Source organism: Ursus maritimus, unplaced genomic scaffold (assembly GCF_017311325.1).
Source record: "Ursus maritimus isolate PB19 unplaced genomic scaffold, ASM1731132v1 scaffold_16, whole genome shotgun sequence".
In the NCBI taxonomy this organism is placed as follows: Eukaryota; Metazoa; Chordata; class Mammalia; order Carnivora; family Ursidae; genus Ursus; species Ursus maritimus.
Window position 1 is genome coordinate 9020295 of NW_024424008.1, and position 19187 is coordinate 9039481.

The 19187-nt window shown below is 38.0% G+C and overlaps 1 protein-coding gene across 1 annotated transcript in view; it reads right to left on the minus strand.

The window, feature by feature from the left end:
* Positions 1-19187, minus strand: part of C2CD3 (C2 domain containing 3 centriole elongation regulator) — a 123493-nt gene that overhangs the window by 80284 nt on the left and 24022 nt on the right. The window contains exons 7-13 of the mRNA XM_040631318.1: positions 18102-18249; positions 15243-15394; positions 14253-14462; positions 13509-13621; positions 7542-7660; positions 5592-5714; positions 2356-2850 (exon numbers count right to left, since the gene is read on the minus strand). Coding sequence (XP_040487252.1) covers positions 2356-2850; positions 5592-5714; positions 7542-7660; positions 13509-13621; positions 14253-14462; positions 15243-15394; positions 18102-18249 — 1360 coding nt within the window. The remainder of the gene's footprint in view (positions 1-2355; positions 2851-5591; positions 5715-7541; positions 7661-13508; positions 13622-14252; positions 14463-15242; positions 15395-18101; positions 18250-19187) is intronic.

Consider the following 19187-nt stretch of genomic DNA (forward strand, 5'->3'; position numbering starts at 1 on the left):
ATGCACAGTGCTAGGAGCTGAAGACATTAAAATAAAACCCACTCTGTGCCTCAAGAGAAGCCTGTCTGGTTTAAGTGACCAACACAGAAAGGCCAAATACAAAACGGTATGAGTTCTCTGACGACAAAGCTCATAGAGACGGGGCTTTGAGGACACAGAGAAGGTTGTTAGACATGTCAGTCACTGCCTGCCCATGCCTCATCCCCTTATTCAAGCCTTTCTAAGGAAAATGACCCATTTGTGAACTCCTGCTGAGACAGGTTTTTTTTTCCTGCCCCTCCCACCCCCCCAAACGTTTTTGAAAGAAAGATGGCTACTGACTATACAAGGGTTGAGCACCTAATCAAAGGGCAGCCAATCCACTAGTTGGATGGTATGGCCTAGTGCAAAAAGCTCTGCCCAACCGATGTTGGTAAATAACAAGCCAACTGTTCAATTGGATTTTCAGTGTAAAATTATTCAAGAACTGGTCCGTCAGCTGGTAGCTGAAAGAGAAAGGGAAGTCACGAAGAGAAGGAGAGAGCTGCAGCCAAGAGACAGTCAGCTAAATTAATGGTAGAATCAAGGGCCCACCAATTTGAAGGGACCAAGCTGTAGCATAACTGCATCAGCAGAGGAGAGATAAGCCCCAGGATGAAACCAATAGAAAACATGAAAGGAAAAAGGGTGAAACCAGAAATGATGTATGGCAGGATGAGAGGAAGACACCACAGGAGCGGAGACCCTGAACAGACCTACTTTTGTATCCATCCAGTTATATAAGGTACCTGAGCACATTTCTGTTCTGTGAAACCATTAAAAAATGTGAAACATAGTGACCTAACTACAAATAGGGAGATTTCAGAGAAAGCTGCTGGCAGAAAGTAACCCTAAATTCTTAAGGATAAGCAGAAGTTAAGCATAAAAAGCTCTGCCTAATAGCAGTCATGAAGGCTGAGAAGGAAATGCAAGGCAGAAGGAAAAGCACGTGTAAAGACACAGCGGTAGGGAAAGAGAACGTTTACAAAACCTCAAGTAGCTGGACACAGCTGCGCTATCTAGCGTGAAGGGAAGAGTTCTGAAGGGAAGACAGTCAGTTCTTAAAGGGTCTGGTAGTCCACACTAAACATCTGGACTCTATCCTGAAAGCGACAGGGAATCACTGAAAAGTTTAAAGCCGCGGAGGAAAATATTGAGATTAATGTTTTAGAAAGATCATTCCTACTGGTACAAAAAGGAACGGACAGGGAAAGACCAGAAACAGACTGAAGGCTATCTGGAATGAGAAAGAGGGCCTGAATGAATGCACTGGCAATTGAGTTGAGGTAAGAAGATGTGTTCTGGAGATAATTAAGTTGGCAGCTTCTACTGGATTTGGTGAATAATTGTATAACAGAGTCAAGGCTACCTTTCAGGGTCTGCTTGGGTTTCTAAGTAGATTACAGTATGAATTAGGGCAGATAAGGAGGAGGTGGAACAGATCTGGAAGGAATAATAAATTCAGATCTGTACACATTTGAATTCCTTTTTTCATTTAGACATCTTTATTGAATACCTCTGATATGTCAGGCAGTGCATTAGGTCTAAGCCAGTGTCAAGTGCTTTTGGGACACCTGGGGATGATGGCCAGTAGTTATACAGAGAGATCAGAAACCTGATCAGAAATGTCTGGCCTACATGGAGGTATGGATTTGGAAGTTATCTTCAAAAAAATAATAGCGAAAGCTATGGGAACAGAAGTAGTGACCCAGGTAAAAGAGGGTTGGTTTGGAAGAGTGCCAAGGAGCAATGAACAGGAGCACCAATAATCAAAGGTAAGAGAAAGGGAGAAAGAAGTGCTGCGGTCACCACTCTTTTCCTACTGGCCCACAGACCGAAAAAGAACAGTTGCTGATTCAGGAAGAAAATAAGAGAGTGGAGTTATGAAAATCAAGAAAGGAAACAATTTAAGCAATAGCATCAAATCTTACAGAGAAATCAAGCAAGATAAGTACTGAAATAAGTAGAGGAATAAAGGAGAGAAAAAAATATATAAAAAAGTTAACTAGAGTTAAAAGAAGAGTTTGGAGATACAGAAAAGAGAGGGGAAAGTTTAGTTCTAGAGGAAGCAGAAAGGAATAGAATTCAGAACTCAGGCAAAAGAAACAATGGGAAACCATATCAACTAATGACAGAAGGAAATGAAGACACAAGTTTTAAAATGTTGAAGATGTCTTTTCCCTCTTTCAATCCCACAGTGGGAATGGATCTGCATGGCAGATAATTACAAAGGTCTCTCCCAGTCTGAACATTCTAGGTTTCTTTTATAATGGAATTATGATTTGAGAAACATACATCCCTAATGGATATGGAAGGTTAAGATATATATAAAGTTACCTGAAAAAAGTTAAAGACTGGTTGTGTTGTGCCCCATGCGGTGACAGATCTGGTGACTTCTTCTGTGCTGAAAAGTTTGCAATTTAAATAAATGTTGCACGGTGGTTGTTTGTCAGATTCTCCAGTAATGAAATCTTTCCCATCTGGCACCATCAACAGCACATGCAACAGCAAAGCAGTCTCTTTTGTTGACTCATTTGTCTGATTTGCTAAATTGTGAGAGGCTGGCACAGCCGTGAAGTTTGAAGGATTTGGTGCAACAGGGCTTGGTGACTTTGGGCTGGGGAGCACCAAATTTTGCACTTTCTTTGCAGCTTCTTTGTGAATTTGATTTAGGTTCTCTGGATTTTTGTTACAGTTGACATATTGACCGGGTTCTGATAGTGTCTTATCTGGACTTGTAAGGGCACAAGGTGGGCTATGTTGGGTGCTGCTACTTAATTTAGTATTCACACCAGTGAAATCCTTGTTATCTATAACAAGCTCTATGGTTACCTATAAAACACAAGAGGAAGAGACTTAGCAAGTATGTCTTCTGGAATCAGAATCAGAATTTTGGAGCTAGAGGCAAATCAGATTGTTAGAAAATAATTAACTCATTCTCAAATACCATAATAGTAAGAACACTAATAGACTGCATGTACATTACCTTATCAGGATTAAGAAAAGCTAGACAGATGATTTATCAATACTATAAGATGAATGTGGAACATCATCTTGTGCTGAAAAATAAGGAAGTGCTCAGAAAAGGATGGGGACATATCGAAAGGAGAAAGAATACAGAATTCAATCAAAGGAGCTCACATTGGCCAAATCTGGGACAATTCGAGCATTAAAATGAATAACAGTAATGGATTATAACCTACTGAATAATGTAAAAATCCATGAGTCTATACCAACATAAATAAATATGGGAGAATGGACAACTCTTCTGTATAGCAGAATGCAATTAAGAAAAACATAAGGAAGGGAGGTGTTAGAAAATCATCATCTTACAATCATTATAGTGATAAGTGATTCAGGTAAACCCCAATGGAGGACAGTCTACAAAATAACAGGCCTTATTTTTTAAAAATATCAAAGTACTAAAAGACAAGGGTTGTAAAACTGTTCCAGACTAAACGAGATTAAAGAGAGATGAAAAATGTAACAGATAATCCCGAACAGGAAAAAAAAATTCTATATGTGGACATATCGGCACAATTGGTGAAATCTGCATATGGACTGTGGACATTATCAAGGTTACATTGATTTTTATAACTGTACAGTGTTGTGTATGATCATGTCCTTGTTCTTAGGAAATATAAGAATTTAGGGGGGAAAGATGTATGATGTCTATAACATATTCTCAAATAGTACAGAAAAAAATTGTGTGTGGGTGTGTGCGGGGGGAATGCAGAGGGAGATAAGAAAAAAAGAGTGAGAAAGGGAGAGACAGGAGGTAGATAATTATAAAGCAAATGTGACAAATGTTAGTAATCGGTGAGTCTAGGTATAGGGTATGTGAGTTCTTTGTGCTATTTTTGCAATTTTTCTCTAAGTTTGAAGTCATTAGGGATAAAGGGGACTTGCTGTTCCCTTTATTTAAAAACCCACAGCGAGGTTCCTTCATGCTATTGAATATGGACAGCAATCTATCTAGAACAGTACTTCTCCCAACAGAGCCAGGACAGAAAAAATTTCTAGTCCATCAGTTCCATTAATTCCTCTTTTCTGATTTTAACCTTGCAGTCCAGAATGAACTAGGCAAACAGAAAATAAACCTTTGATAGTGGAAGAGTAATGTGATGTTAATTTTTCATAATGACGATCACACCGGTCTTTAAAACTAAATGGTGTTTATTATCAAGAAGACCAGGAAGTAGGCAGAGAGAGCTTCCAAGAAGAGGCAGCAACATGAAAATCAAGATCAAAAGCATGGAGGTATAACCCAGCATGATACCTTCTTGATTCTTTACATAGCTGGACATACCTACTGGTAGGGAAGCTGTAAGTGATAGATTACAGCCTTATGATGAGCCATGTATTTTATATTTTGGATAATGGAGAGCCATGGAAATGTCATAGGTATGGCTGTGATTATTTTAAAAGCTCACCAGAACAATAAGACAAAGCTATACTGAAGCCAGTATAATGCCACCTAAGAAATCCTGTGGCTTCTGAATACAAGGTAAGAACCCTCTTTCCAATGAATTATACATCAGAATTCATTCCACCAGACCACACACTCAGTCACTTCTCTCTTTGTTCAACTGCCACTACTCTAGTCCAAGCCATTAGTGATCTCCTTTCTGGACTAAGGTAAGTCTCTATTTTTCTTCTTGTCTCCTACAATCTATTCTCCACACAGTTATCTTTTAAAAATGTAAATCAGGGAGCCTAGGTGGTGAGTTAGTTAAACATCTGACTATTGGTTTTGGCTTATGTTGTGATCTCAGGGTCGTGGGATTAAGCTCCACATCGGGCCCCATGCTCAGCTCAAAGTCTGCTTCAGATTCTCTCTCCCTCTGCCCCTCCTGCTTATGTTCTCTCTCTCTCAAATAAATAAATTTTTTAAAAATGTAAATCAAACGTCACTCTCATGCTTTGTCCTTTCTTGGCTTTTAGCATAAAATCTAAACCATTTACGTAGACCTTCAAAGCTCTGAATGATATGCCTTCCACCTGCCTGTCCAGTCTTATTTTCTACCATTCTCCTTCTGGGCTCACTATCCTATGACAACATTCCTGCCTTAGGGCCTTTGCATGTGTTACTCCCTTTCTCTGGAATTATCTTCCCTCCACTTTTTACTTGGTGGCCTCTTCCTCTCCCTCAAATCTTACCTAAAATGTCACTTTCTTAGACCTTCTCTGACCACCATCCCCTACTTCCTCCCAGGTATTCACTTTCACATTGTATTGTTTATTTCCTTCAAAGCAATTCTGCTGCCTATATTTTTTAAGATTTTATTTATTTATTTGTCAGAGAGAGCGAGATAGTGAGAGAGACGACAAGCAATGGGGAGAGGGAGAAGCAGGCTCCCCACTGAACAGGGAGCCCGATGTAGGGCTTGATCCCAGGACCCGGAATCATGACCTGAGCCAAAGGCAAACGCTTAACCAACTAAGCCACCTAGATGCCCCTCTGCTACGCTATTTTAATAAAAGCTGCAAGAGGAGAGACCCTGATTTTCTTGTTCAGTGCTAACAATACATGCTCCGTAAATACTTGACTACCTGAATGTGTATCTATGTACCTTAAGGGGGCCCAGTGGGGCCTGACCATTCTCCTGTTGCACTGGAAGCTGGTTACTGAAAGAAAGTAACTCAGACTGAATGACAGTTCGTAAAGGCAGTGATGCAGATCCAATGACTTCTGGCTGAGAGAAGGAAAGAAAAAATTTAGGTTAAATTAAAGACAAGATTTTAACTGGAGTGACAACATAGGACAGCTCAGAAGGGAACCCATGCTTTATAAAGTAAATAGCTTAACTATCTGAGGCAACTTTAAGTGGCAACCTATATTCTGCCATATTTTGGTCCCCATTACGGGTTTCACTACTTCTCTCTGGGAGATTGTAGACGGTTTCATGAGTCACCAAGAGGTTGAAAGATAATCTTTTTCTATTTTTAAGAGTTAGTTCTTTACAAAAAGTGTTCAACTTCACTATTAAAGATAAAAAATAACATTTAGATGATACAAATTTTTGCCATCAAGCTAAAAAATTATAAAACTTTATATACCTGGCTATCAAGGTTATGGAGACAGAGGTTATCATAAATGTGTGAAGTTGGTAATATAAACTGGCAACATACTTCTGGACAGCAAATTTGGCAGTAAATATTAAAAGCTTTAAATATTCACTCTTTAGCTCAGTAATTCCACTTCTGGGAATTTACACTAAAATAGTAACAAATACATAAAAAGCTTATACACAAATAGGTATGTTTTAAAAATTAACAATTAGAAATAACTAGAGGTCCAATAATCAGGAATTATTAAGTTAATTATAGCACATTGCTACAATGCAGTAATATGTAGTCATTAAAACAATGTTTACAAAAGGTGTGAAATAATATGAGAAGTATTCATTACAGTGTTTGGTAAAAATAGAGTATTAAGTAATATATAGTAAATCTTCAAATATTTTAAAGATAATGTTAAATTTTTAAAAAGGCAGGATAAAAACTGTATATAAAATTATCCTAATACTGCCAAAGATTTACACATGTATTGTATTCATTTGAAAAAAACACACAAGGGGAAACAGAAATATTAACAAAGTTATTTCCTGGTAATGGGATTATAGACAATTTTTGCTTCTCAGAAATACTTTCTCAAGTTCTCTGCCAAAAACATGTACAATTCTTTTATTAGAAAGAGCCATTAGCTAGGAGATTCAATGAAAATATACTGAAACGTTTATAGAGAGGCAGTCCTGAGGTTGTAGAATTATGTGTTTTTCCACTTCTTCCTATTTTGGTATATTTTCCAAAAAGAACTTGTATTATTTATATCCTCTGAAAAAACAAAAAAAACGCAAGACACATTCCTCATGCTATCCATACTCAAGAGGTGGGCAAAGATTAGGAAGATTTCAGTAGTTTTACTGAAAGAAGTTAAAAACTGCTCATGACATAGTTTACTGATTTATGCTGTACCAATTGCAAGTGGATTTTATAAACTTAGAATAAGTTTATAAGCTGATTAAATCTGCTATCCACATTATATTATCTTGGACTTCTACATACTCTGCCTGAAAATAAGAAATAGTCTCAAATTAAGGCTAATAACCTATATCAATTCAAATAGTCCCTTCTCTGTAGCAGGGAATACAGTGAAGAGGTTAAGAACTTAGGGTCTGAAGTCAGAAAACTTGAGATGGAGTCCGGCCTGGCTTTATCTTTTATTAGCTTGAGCGATCTTAGACAAGCTACTAAACTTCACCAAATCTCAGTTTCTTTTTCTGTAAAATAAAGATAATAACATACTTAATTCACAGAGTTATAATGATTAACTTTGCTAGTGTGTCTGTGTAGCTCCTTTAGCATATCTGGCTTATAACAAATAGCAAACAGAAATTAGAAATAATAATAAGCAGTGTTTGAGCCTGGAGAAATTCCTACTTTAGGTAAGAATAGAATTTTAAGTATGTTCTAATTCCCTAGTGTGAATGGTAAGGCAAAGTCAAAATCACTTGAGATACCTTTTTCTGTGGGGTTTTCTTTGTGTAAATTTGGAAAGTGAGGTTGGAATTCCACCAGTGTTCTATCATTGGGCCACCAAAGTGTACTGGAAACACAAATCGCTGCTGGAAATTCACCACTGTAAGGAGAACCAAACACATGAGCATATGTCAGGCCACCCAACTAGAGCCATCATCAATCCATGCTTTGACACCACCCGCCTCCCTCTTGATTTAACTAAAATCTCTTTCAGAAATCTCGTCATGGGGCACCTGGGTGGCTCAGTCATCAAGCGTCTGCCTTCGGCTCAGGGCGTGATCCCAGGGTCCTGGGATCGAGCCCCGCATCAGGTTCCTTGCTCCCCTGAGAGCCTGCTTCTTCCTCTCCCACTCCCCCTGCTTGTGTTCCCTCTCTTGCGGGCTGTCTCTCTGTCAAATAAATAAATAAAGCCTTAAAAAAAAAATGAAATCTAGTCAGGCTTAGTTAAGCGTCTGACTTCTGCTCAGGTCAGGTCATGATCTCAGGGGCCCTGGTATTGAGCCCTGCAGTCAGTTGGGCTCTGCACTCAGCAGAGAGTCCGCATGTCCCTCTCCCTCTGCTCCTCCCCCTGCTTGTACACTCTCTCTCTCAAATAAATAAATAAAATCTTAAAAAAAAAAAAAAAAGAAATTTAGTCAGCATACTTTCACAAAAGTGTTAGGGTTGTAGGGACTGAAGGAGCAGAGACAAAGAAAAAACCCTGCGTATAGTAGGGAGAAGCTAAGCAGTGCTATGTTGCTCTAGTTTTGCTACGAGAAATGAATGGCAAGCATACGAGCACACGATATGAAAAGAGACAGATCTTCACTGGGTGTAAGGTAATATGATTTATTGTTTTAAAAAGACAAGTTGGTAGGTATTAACAAAAGAAGGGGGTGGGCTGCTGGGACAATGAGGCATAAACGAAGAGAAGAATGAATCAAAAACTGTAATGAAAATGAGTTTATCTTTTGGCCGAAGGCTAGGGGACTCCTACTGTCACCTTCACACAAGGTACCAGGTCCTGATGTTAGCTGGCACGTTGGTCTCTTAGACAGAAGGAAAGGATTTTTGCTATAATAATAAGTGTAAACGGGATAAAGCAGTGTTAGTATTTGAGTTTGTACTCACTGCTATGGGGCTTTAACAGATTTAAAAAAAGAAAAAAGACCTTGGGATTTGAACCAAAGAATGTAAGGTCAAGCTCCAGTTCTATTACTCATTAGTGACCACCTCGGCCACAACTTCCCACCTGTAAAATGATTTTCCTGTTCATTCACTTCTACACCCTTAAAATGGAAAGCCCTCACAAAAGGCCCCGTTAACACAGAAAATTGCTATCTCTGGTATTCATTCAAACTGATCACTTTGGTCTACTGATCAATTTTATTCATCTTTGCCATCTTAATTCTTGACTCTGTATACTTCCCTTGATACTCATAAATAAGATCTGGGTCTTCCACTCTGGATCCATACACAAGAACTGTAAACAAAAAGTCTCGGCCCAGGAAGCCCACACCCATGGGACCAGCTGACCTGATTATCCTACCAGGAGAAGGGAAATAAGACAACACCTACACCTCAGTGGTGGTGGAAGGACTGAAGTAACAGAGGAAAAAGCAATTTGGATACTGAAAAATCCTTTTTTGTACAAACACAACTCTATTTTACTCAGATTTTTCGTCACCATCTAGTTTTTACACTCTATCACTGTATTTCTCACATAATTCTCGTTTCTTAAGCTCATGGCTTTCTTTTTTTTTAACCATTAAAAGCGAGTTAAGGCAATAATGAAATAAACTGTAAATAAATTGCTGAACAATGTCCCAGAGAAGTTTTTTTAAGAGTTGGAAGGGAGGAAAATAGAAGAGTTGGAAGGTTATCTTGAAAATACCTAGTCCAATCTATGTTATTGTTAAGAGAGGCCCACAGATGAAAAAAGTGATTTTGCTTAAGCTCATACAATTAGTGTATGGTATAAACAAAACTAGAACTCTGTCTTCCCATTCCTGGCTTGATGCTTATTACACACTTCCCATGTGATCTTTTTCAGAAGGACACAGGGAGAACTCAACCACTGTGGTCAACAACTGAAAAGTAATATAGATTAAAAGCATATGAATTAGAATAAAACATGCTCTAGATTCAGGGGCACCAGGGTAGCTTAGCTGGTTAAGCATCTCTTAATTTCAGCTCAGGTCATGATCTCAGGCTCATGGGATCAAGCCCCACTGAGCATGAAGCCTGATTAAGATTCTCTCCCTCCCTTTCCCTATGCCCCTTCCCCCCCTTCATCCCCACTCAATAAATAAATAAATAAAATCTTTAAAAAATTGTTCTATGTTCAAATTCTAGTTCACCAGTAAACCAGCTGTACAATCTCAGACAAGCTACTTGATTGTTGTGTGTTTTAATTTATGAGTAATACAGTCATAAAGGACTGAGTTTTCTATGTTGTGGTATGAAAATCAATTAAATGGTGGATGTATATAAAACACTGAGTAGAGTTCTTGGCAGGTAGTTTAGTACCCAGTAAGTGTAAGCTACTATTACATACTGTTACATACTGTTCTGGAATTTAATATTTTTACATTCATTATCCCATTTGACTGTACATCAATCCCTTGAGTCCTTGCTTTACAGGTACTATGTTAATTGAAACTCATATCAGAACTGTGTCCTTGCTGTATTTCAATTTTACAGATGGCGAAACTGAGGCTCAGAGAAGTTTTAAGAAACTCATCAGAGATCACATAGGTAGAAGGAGATAAAAGGAAAGGCTTGAGAAAAAGATCCAATGTGTTTCCTTGCATATGGGGGTTTGATAAGTTTAAAGCATATTAAAGCTCCTTAAACATACTTTCAGCCAACAGGATCAATTATGCATTCTTGAATGCTCTAAACAAACCTCCAGAGCAGCTTCTGCTGCTGTCAATAATTTAAGCATACGCCAGAAGTAAACATGTGAAAAATTTTAAATGCCTCCATTCTTCCTTTAAGGTGATGGGGAAAGTGAAACAATGTATTCTAGTAAAAAAAGTACACTAAATTACTTTAGGTGCTGTTTTTAAGAGTATTTTCAAATCACAACCACAACGAGATACCACCTCACGCTGGTGAGAATGGCTAAAATTAACAACACAGGAAAAAACAGATGATGGTGAGGACGTGGAGAAGGGGAGCCCTGTTACACTACTGGTGGGAATGCAAACTGGTGCAGCCACTCTGAAAATAGTAAGGAGGCTTCTCAAGAAGTTAAAAATAGAGCTACCCTGGGGCGCCTGGGTGGCACAGCGGTTAAGCATCTGCCTTCGGCTCAGGGCGTGATCCTGGCGTTCTGGGTTCGAGCCCCACATAGTAATTGCACTACTGGGTATTTATCTGAAGGATACAAACATAGTGATTCAAAGGGGCACATGTACCCAGTGATTATCGCAGCAATGTCCACAATAGCCAAAATATGGAAAGAGCCCAGATGTCCATCGACAGATGAATGGATATAGAAGACGCGGTGTGTATCCACACAGACACAGACACACACACACACACACACACACACTGGACTATTACTCAGCCATTAAAAAGAATGAAATCTTGCCATTTGCAATGATGTGGATAGAATTAGAGGGTATTACGCTAAGTGAAATAGAGAAAGAGAAATATATTATTTCACTCATATGTGAGATTTAAGAAACAAAACAGAACATAGGGGAAGGGGAGGAAAAATAAAATAAAAACAGAGAGGGATACAAACCACGAGAGACTCTTAACTATAGGAAACAAACTGAGGGTGGCTAGAGGGGAGGTACATGGGGGGATGGGGTTACTGGGTGATGGGCATTAAGGAGGGCACTTGATGGAATGAACACTGGGTGTTATATGCAACTGATGAATCACTAAATTGTATGTCTGAAACTAGTAATACAGTATATGTTAATTAAATTGAATTTAAATTTAAAAAATGTAAAAAAAAGTTATTTTAATAAGTATTTTTAATGTTTGTATTGGATATTATCACATCAAATGAGAAAGGATGCACGTTCAAAATTTTTCTATTGAAGCACTGTTTTTAATAGTAAGACTGAAAATTACCTAAGTAGTGATATATTAACCAATAAGTGGTGTTTAAATTATGGCATATTCATACAAGGGAATATTATGTGGTCATAAAGGACTGGGAAGACTGCGTTCTTTATTTCCTGGCATGAAAAAACTACTAAGATACACTGTTAAAGACAAGGTACAGGGTAATGCATAAGGTACACTAACACTTGGATAAAAATGGGAGGGCAAAAAAGGATAAACATATTTGCTTATATATGCATGAAATATCTTAGGAATAATACAAAATTTACAACATTGCCTACAAAGATTTTGAACCAAGTGGAATGGATTATATCTAGTTAAAAAAACAAATAAAGTGGGGCGCCTGGGTGGCACAGCGGTTAAGCGCCTGCCTTCGGCTCAGGGCGTGATCCCGGCGTTATGGGATCGAGCCCCACATCAGGCTCCTCCGCTATGAGCCTGCTTCTTCCTCTCCCACTCCCCCTGCTTGTGTTCCCTCTCTCGCTGGCTGTCTCTCTCTCTGTCGAATAAATAAATAAAATCTTTAAAAAAAAAAAAAAAAAAAAAAAACAAATAAAGCAAAATAAAAATTTAAAAATCCAACGTTACCATGCTGTATAGGAAAGTTACTTGAATGTGTAGGAGAATTAGGACCGTATCTCTTACTCCTTAAACTACCTCTCAGAGAAGGAATTCAACACTGATGAACCATTCATGGATCAAACTGGATAACGAAGACAAAGAAATTCACAAAATGTTAGAAAGTTATATAACTTTGGATGACAGGGACATAAATGATGAAAACTGTCTGGCAGTTCTTCAAAAAGTTAAAACACATAGTTACCATATGACTCAGCAATTCCACTGTTAGGTACATACCCAAGGGAAATGAAAACATATATCCACACAAAAACGTGTACACAAATATTCATAAAAGCATTATCCACAACAGCCAAAAAGCAGAAACAACGCAAATGCCCATCAGCTAATGAATGGATAACTAAATGTGGTATAGCCATACAGTGAAATATAATACAGCCACAATAAGGGAAATGGTTCTGAAACAGCCATAACACAGATCAAATTTGAAATGTTATGGTAAGTCAAAGAAGCCAGTTAAAAAATCACATACTGTATGATTCCATTTATATGAAATGTCCAGAATGAGTAAAATGATAGAAAATAGATTAGGGGTTGTTTAGTGTGGGTGGGGGTGATGACAGGAAAATGGAGAGTGGATGCTAATGAGTAAGGGATTTCCTTTGGGGGGATGAAGATATTTTTTTTTTTTTTTTAAGATTTTATTTATTTATTTGACAGAGACAGAGACAGCCAGCGAGAGAGGGAACACAAGCAGGGGGAGTGGGAGAGGAAGAAGCAGGCTCATAGCAGAGGAGCCTGATGTGGGGCTCGATCCCAGAACGCCGGGACCACGCCCTGAACCGAAGGCAGACGCTTAAACGCTGTGCCACCCAGGCGCCCCGGATGAAGATATTCTAAAATTAGATCATGATGGTTGCACAACTCTTTGTATATACTAAAAACCACTGAATTCTTCAATGGGTTCAACGAACACTTTAAATAGTTAAGTTGTATAATACGTGAATTATACCTTGTTAAAGTTGTTTTTAAAAAGGGAACAAAAGTCGAGCGAATGTGCTCTAAGCATCAGGAGTTCTGCATTCTAGTCTCAGGTATGTTACTGCCTTGCTGCCTTGCATCAGATAGTCACAGCACCTCTGGGCCAGTGTCCTCACTTATCAAATAAAGGAATTAGAGTAAATTCAGTCCACAATTCTTTCTAACTCTATGATTCTATGGTACTATAAAAGTCAGATGACTATTTAGGGCTTGAAAAATTCTTCCACAGCAAGAATGCAAGGAGCAGAAAACTAGTCTCTTACCTCCATCTGTAATTTTACTGGAGGCGAGTCGAACGACCTCGGTGATCAAATCTGTCTTTCCCAATCCACCTCTAGAAAAACCCACAGGAAAGTGATATTCCACAAAGAAGGTGCTAAAAATCAAAACCAAAAAAAAGTGATTAAAACATAAATCAAATAACAAATGAACGTATTTACTCTCTGATCAGCCCTTCATATCTTTCCTATTTTCAGCACCTCAGACCCTCAGAGGACCTATCTGTTCTCTTGAAAGCCTTCCCCAATCCTATCAAGCAGAACTTCCTTGTGCTTGCACAGTTTACTTACTCTATCCATTTATCTATTATTGAAACATAATCGACATATAACATTATATTAGTTTCAGGCATATAACAATGATTTGATATTTGTATAAGCTGGAAAATGAGCACCACAGTATGTCTACAAATTTTCCACAGCATTTTTAATATAAAACATCTATTTTGCATCCTACAGCCTTTTAAATGCATCTCTCTTGTGCTGACTATAAAGTATGTAACGATAGAGCGAGGGTCTCAATTTCTTTTAGTCTCACAATTACCTAGTCCTGGCCTTGAAACCTAGTGAGGACTTCACTACATTTTTGTTGATTGATTCATATGAAAGTACTTTATAAATCATAAAATGTTATGCAATTATTTATCTTTATTACTATTACCACCACACACTTCCCAGAAATGTCAAATTTCTTTGACATGTTGGAGCTCTTCCATGTTGGAGACGTACCGCTTTTTTGTTGCTGTCAGCTTAGGTGGTCTGCCAGAAAAGTTTTTTTTGCCAGAGGTCATCTGAGGACTATCTGGAGGAACCCCCATCGTTTCGATGATGATTCTGACCGAATGTGTTCTACCCAAAAGGGCCAATCTATCCACACTTAGTGTCATCACTTGGGCATCTTCTGGAGTTTCTGATATCATCTGTTGTTCAACCAAATCTCTGAAAGGAGTTCATATAGACAGTGAAACAGACAGTCTGAGGCCCAACATGAAAGGATTTAGTTGCACAGGAAAGAAGAGGAAAGAGAAAGGGCAGCAAGTATCTTAATTCACAAGTTTTCAAGGACTGAGAGTGAAAGAAATTTCAAAAAAAGTAAAATCATTCTTTTAATCTAAAGTCTTATCTCCATAAAAGTATAGAAACTGATGTTACAGAATTAGGTTTTCTTACAAGGGCTACAGACATTACACCCCAGTTAACCCACTACTTTAATATAACTACTATCATCACTCCTTTGTATTCCTCTTCATTTGCTTTCTTTATGCATATTTTCCACAGTGCAGTACAGCACACTTTTTTTTAATTTAAGATCTTATTTATTTATTCGACAGAGAGACAGCCAGCGAGAGAGGGAACACAAGCAGGGGGAGTGGGAGAGGAAGAAGCAGGCTCCCAGCGGAAGAGCCTGATGTGGGGCTCGATCCCAGAACGCTGGGATCACGCCCCGAGCTGATGGCAGACGCTTAATGACTGCGCTACCCAGGCGCCCCGGTACAGCACACATTCAACCTATAATTCTGCTTTCTTTTTTTTCCATTTTATTGTATCCATCTTTCCATATTATTACACTTTTAAGGACTTAATACTTAGTGAACTATTATAACTCACTTAACCAGGATGATAGTGTTAGGCAAATACAGATCATTTACGTTAGGAGATCTTGTGAAAATAATCTTCCTTTGCTTTTGCCTCTAAATGAGCAATCATAGAGAGGCTCACCTATTTTTCTTGCCCGCTGCCCTTTTCTTCAACTTAAGATCATTTGACTCCAGAAGCTTAGGAGATTTGGCAAGAGCTTTTGACTGGTTCATTTTTTTAGAAGGGACAGTATCATCTTCACTGAAGAAATCACTGACGCTGGTATCAGATTTCTATGGGGGGAAGAAACAAAAAGAGAGGCACCAAAAAAAAAAAAGTTGCTTTAGGGAGACTGGTAATGAAAACATTTCTCTAAAAGTAATCAAATTCTTCTCTGCACATGTATCATTCTTTTAAAGAGATAACTGATGCCAGGGAGATAATCCCGCATTTCTCCTGGTATATAAAAATAACCTACAAGTTTGGTTCAAAGAAAATAAATGAAAACAGACTCTTCTTTCAAATTCTCAACAATAGCAATCATTACTTATTTACTATCTACTATGTATCTAGTACCAAAGGCAGATTCCAAAGCCTATATTTCTACCACAGTTTGAGGCAAAATGGTACAATGTCACCTAACTATATGGATGCAAAGACTCCACCTTCTTTTTTTACCACTCCATACCACTAGTGATTTATTCTACTCTTAATCTTGCTAGGATGAACTGTTTATTATGTCGCAAATTTTCTTAATGGGGGAATCAGTTGCTAAGCCCCCTGTAATTAAATTTTACTTGGAGAAAAAGTAGCTTACCACAATTGACTGATCAGCCCTTTCTATCACAAAATGCAAAATAAAGAGAGGACAGTGTTATACTTATTTGGTTCCAAATTAAAAAAAAAAAAACTTGCTCATATAAATGCAGAAATGAATCCAATGTCATTTTTTAATTAAAAGATTTATTTATTTATTTATTTGAGAGAGGGAACACAAGCAGGGGGAGCAGTAGGCAGAGGGAGAGGGAGAAGCAGGCTCCCTCCCTGAGAAGGGAACTGGATGTGGGGCTCCATCCCCAGGACCCTGGGATCATGACCTGAGCCAAAGGCAGACACTTGACCGACTGAGCCACCCAGGCACCCCTAATCCAATGTCATTTTAAGTTTATCACCTCCACCTTCCTTTTTTCAGAATCTCACGGTGTATACTGTATTGACCTATGACAACGGTAACAAATTAGTAGTTAAATAAGCATGATCAGAATGTCCTTCAAGAAAGAAGTATAACTTTTTCAAGGTGAAATTACAAAGCTTTTTGCTCTTAGGTTTTTCTTTATTAAGTGGCAACTTTTAAAAATGGCTAAAGACAAGGCATTCAAAATCTAAATGGGTCCACAGCCTGCAGGAAATTAGAGTAAATATGAACTATTATTCAAAAGCTAAGAATTTTAGGGACCAAAACCACAGGCTAATAATGCTGAATTTCTAAGCTGCAGATGTCATTCAACATTAAGAACATCAAACCCTGGGGAAAGACATGTACATTCTAACTCTTTGATCTTTCCATTGCATCATGGTCTATTGGTTCACTCCGCATCAACAAATCTTTTCTAAAATTATTTTGTTCAAATAGCATACGGGATTACTTAGTGCCATTCGTAAACTCATTCCTTTATCCCCTAAGTACTCCTCAGTCTCAATATTCATCAGGCTTTGTTGTACTGGTAATACAAAGATAATGCAGACATGTTCTCGTTCTCGAGGAACTGTATCGTACAACATGCCTGAATGTCCCAGGATCCTGTGGGCATCCAGGCAATAAATTCTGCTGGGGGAAGTCTAGGATGGTTTCTATATAGAGGTAATCAGTTGATTTTTGAAGAATAAAGAGTTTACCAGATATACAAAAGCATTTCAACATTCAAAGGAGAATCAGTATGAGCAAAAAATACAGAGATAAAAAAAGAGCGAGAATGTTTGGGGAGTGACGAAACAATCAGTATGACTGGAGGGTAAAGGGCAAATGTGGGAGATGAGGTTAGGGAGGTAAGCCAAGATCAGATTCTAATGCCATACTTAAGGCTTATGAGATGATGTCGTTAATTACAAGTAATTAACGCTTCTAAGAGTTTATATCGTGATATGTAGAAGATAACACTATCTTATAGGGCTAGAAAAAGAATTAAATAAAATAATGAATTTAAAACATTTGGCACAATACTCAAAAATAACAGATAACATGTAAATTCCCTGGCACGTCAAAAATGTGTAATCAATGTAAATTCTCTCTTCTTTGTATCCCACAAGTAACGCAGTATCAGTGATGATTTTTAAAACAGGAAGTCATGAAATCCTAATAATTCATAGTATCTTTTAAATTCATCTTTCTTTCCAATCCCATTGCTGCCGCTCTCATACACACCTCTAACAACCTAATGGCTTCCAATCTGCTTCCAGGTATTCTCCCCTAAGTTAGCTGCCTACCTCATTGCTGGATTAACGTTCCTTCACCACCATTATGATCATGTCATTTCTTCTCACCTGACATTCAAAGGCTTTCACAGACTGGCCGCAATATGCTAGCCTGCCTTATTGATGATAACTTGCCCACATAAATCCTCATCAGTTCAAATTAAATCCCCTGCAGTACACAAGTTGTTTCTCTAGACAGGTCATTCTTTCTATTCCCGTTTCATATCCTCTCTCTATCTCTAAACATTATTATTATTAATTATTATTTTTATTATTTTTTAGTAAGCTCTATATATAGTCAATGTGGGGCTAGAACTCACAACCTTGAGATCAAGAGTCGCATGCTCTACCAACTGAGCCAGCCAGGCACCCCTAAAATTCTTAACCTTACTAGGCCTGTCTCCTCATCTGTAAAATGACACAGGTAAAATGGATAGCTTTCTGTCTGGCAAGTGGTAACATGCCTGCACCTAATAACATTAATAGTCTCGTTCTTTAATTTTCAAAGCTGCAGATTCAGTGACTTACAGGTGCCGTGTAAAATAAGCTCTCCAGGAGACTCTGGTCATACTGAGGATCATTCAGCTCACTGCTGCAATACACATCACTCCTAGGAGATGGGGAATCTGGAGGGGAGCCTAGCCCATTCCAGTACTGACCTTGGGATAATTCAGCACTGCAGAGGTAAAAAAACAAAGCAGAAGGACATTAAAAGAAGTTTCAGTTGAGCTGTATTTTTCTAACTGAAAACTTTTTAGAGTTCTAAACATGAAAGAAGATAATGTTAAGCAGAAGACTCACATTAGAAGACTACCTGATCAATATTTTCCTAAAATATTCTCCCTCCTCTGGGATGCCAACAGTTAATATTCAAAAATACACTACTGACACTGATTATGATCTCATTTATGTAACAAACATTTTTCTTTTCTGGGCACCTATTATGTGCCAGGCATGGTGTTAGGTCTTGAATGATACCGAGATGGTTAAACTAACTTGCTCTACTCTTGCACTGCTTATAGTCCAGCAGGGAGGAAAAGAAGGTTAAGAATGAACTATAATTCAATGAGTTTAATGCTCATGCTGTTTCTGTGAAGAATTCATAAATATGCCTTCTTCCATTAAGCAAAAATATGTGTACTTAGGCTGAATTATGACAAGACTAATTTCATGTGTGATATGTGAAATAAGTAAAACAGAAACCCTACTTACAAAAAGTTTATAAATTAATAAGGAATATAAGCATACAAGTACATGTATACTTCCTTCATTTTTTGTTTTTCCTAAAATAACTGAATGGATATCTGTAAATGAACTTACTGGATTCTTAATGAACATGTTATTAATAATAAAAGCAATATTTATTATATGTACTAGGCACCATGCTAAGCATTTTGGTTATTAATTCTTTCAACTTCCCTTTCATGCCAACTTTTGGTTTTGGCTCAGGCTGTGATCTCAGGGTAGTGAGACTGAGCCCTGTGTCTGGCTCCCCACTTAGTGCAGAGTCTGCTTAAGACTGTCTCTTCCTCTGCCCAACCCCCAATAAATAACTAAATCTTTAAAAATAAAATAGGGAAGTGTGAATCCCCCTACTTTTTCTTTTTCAAGACT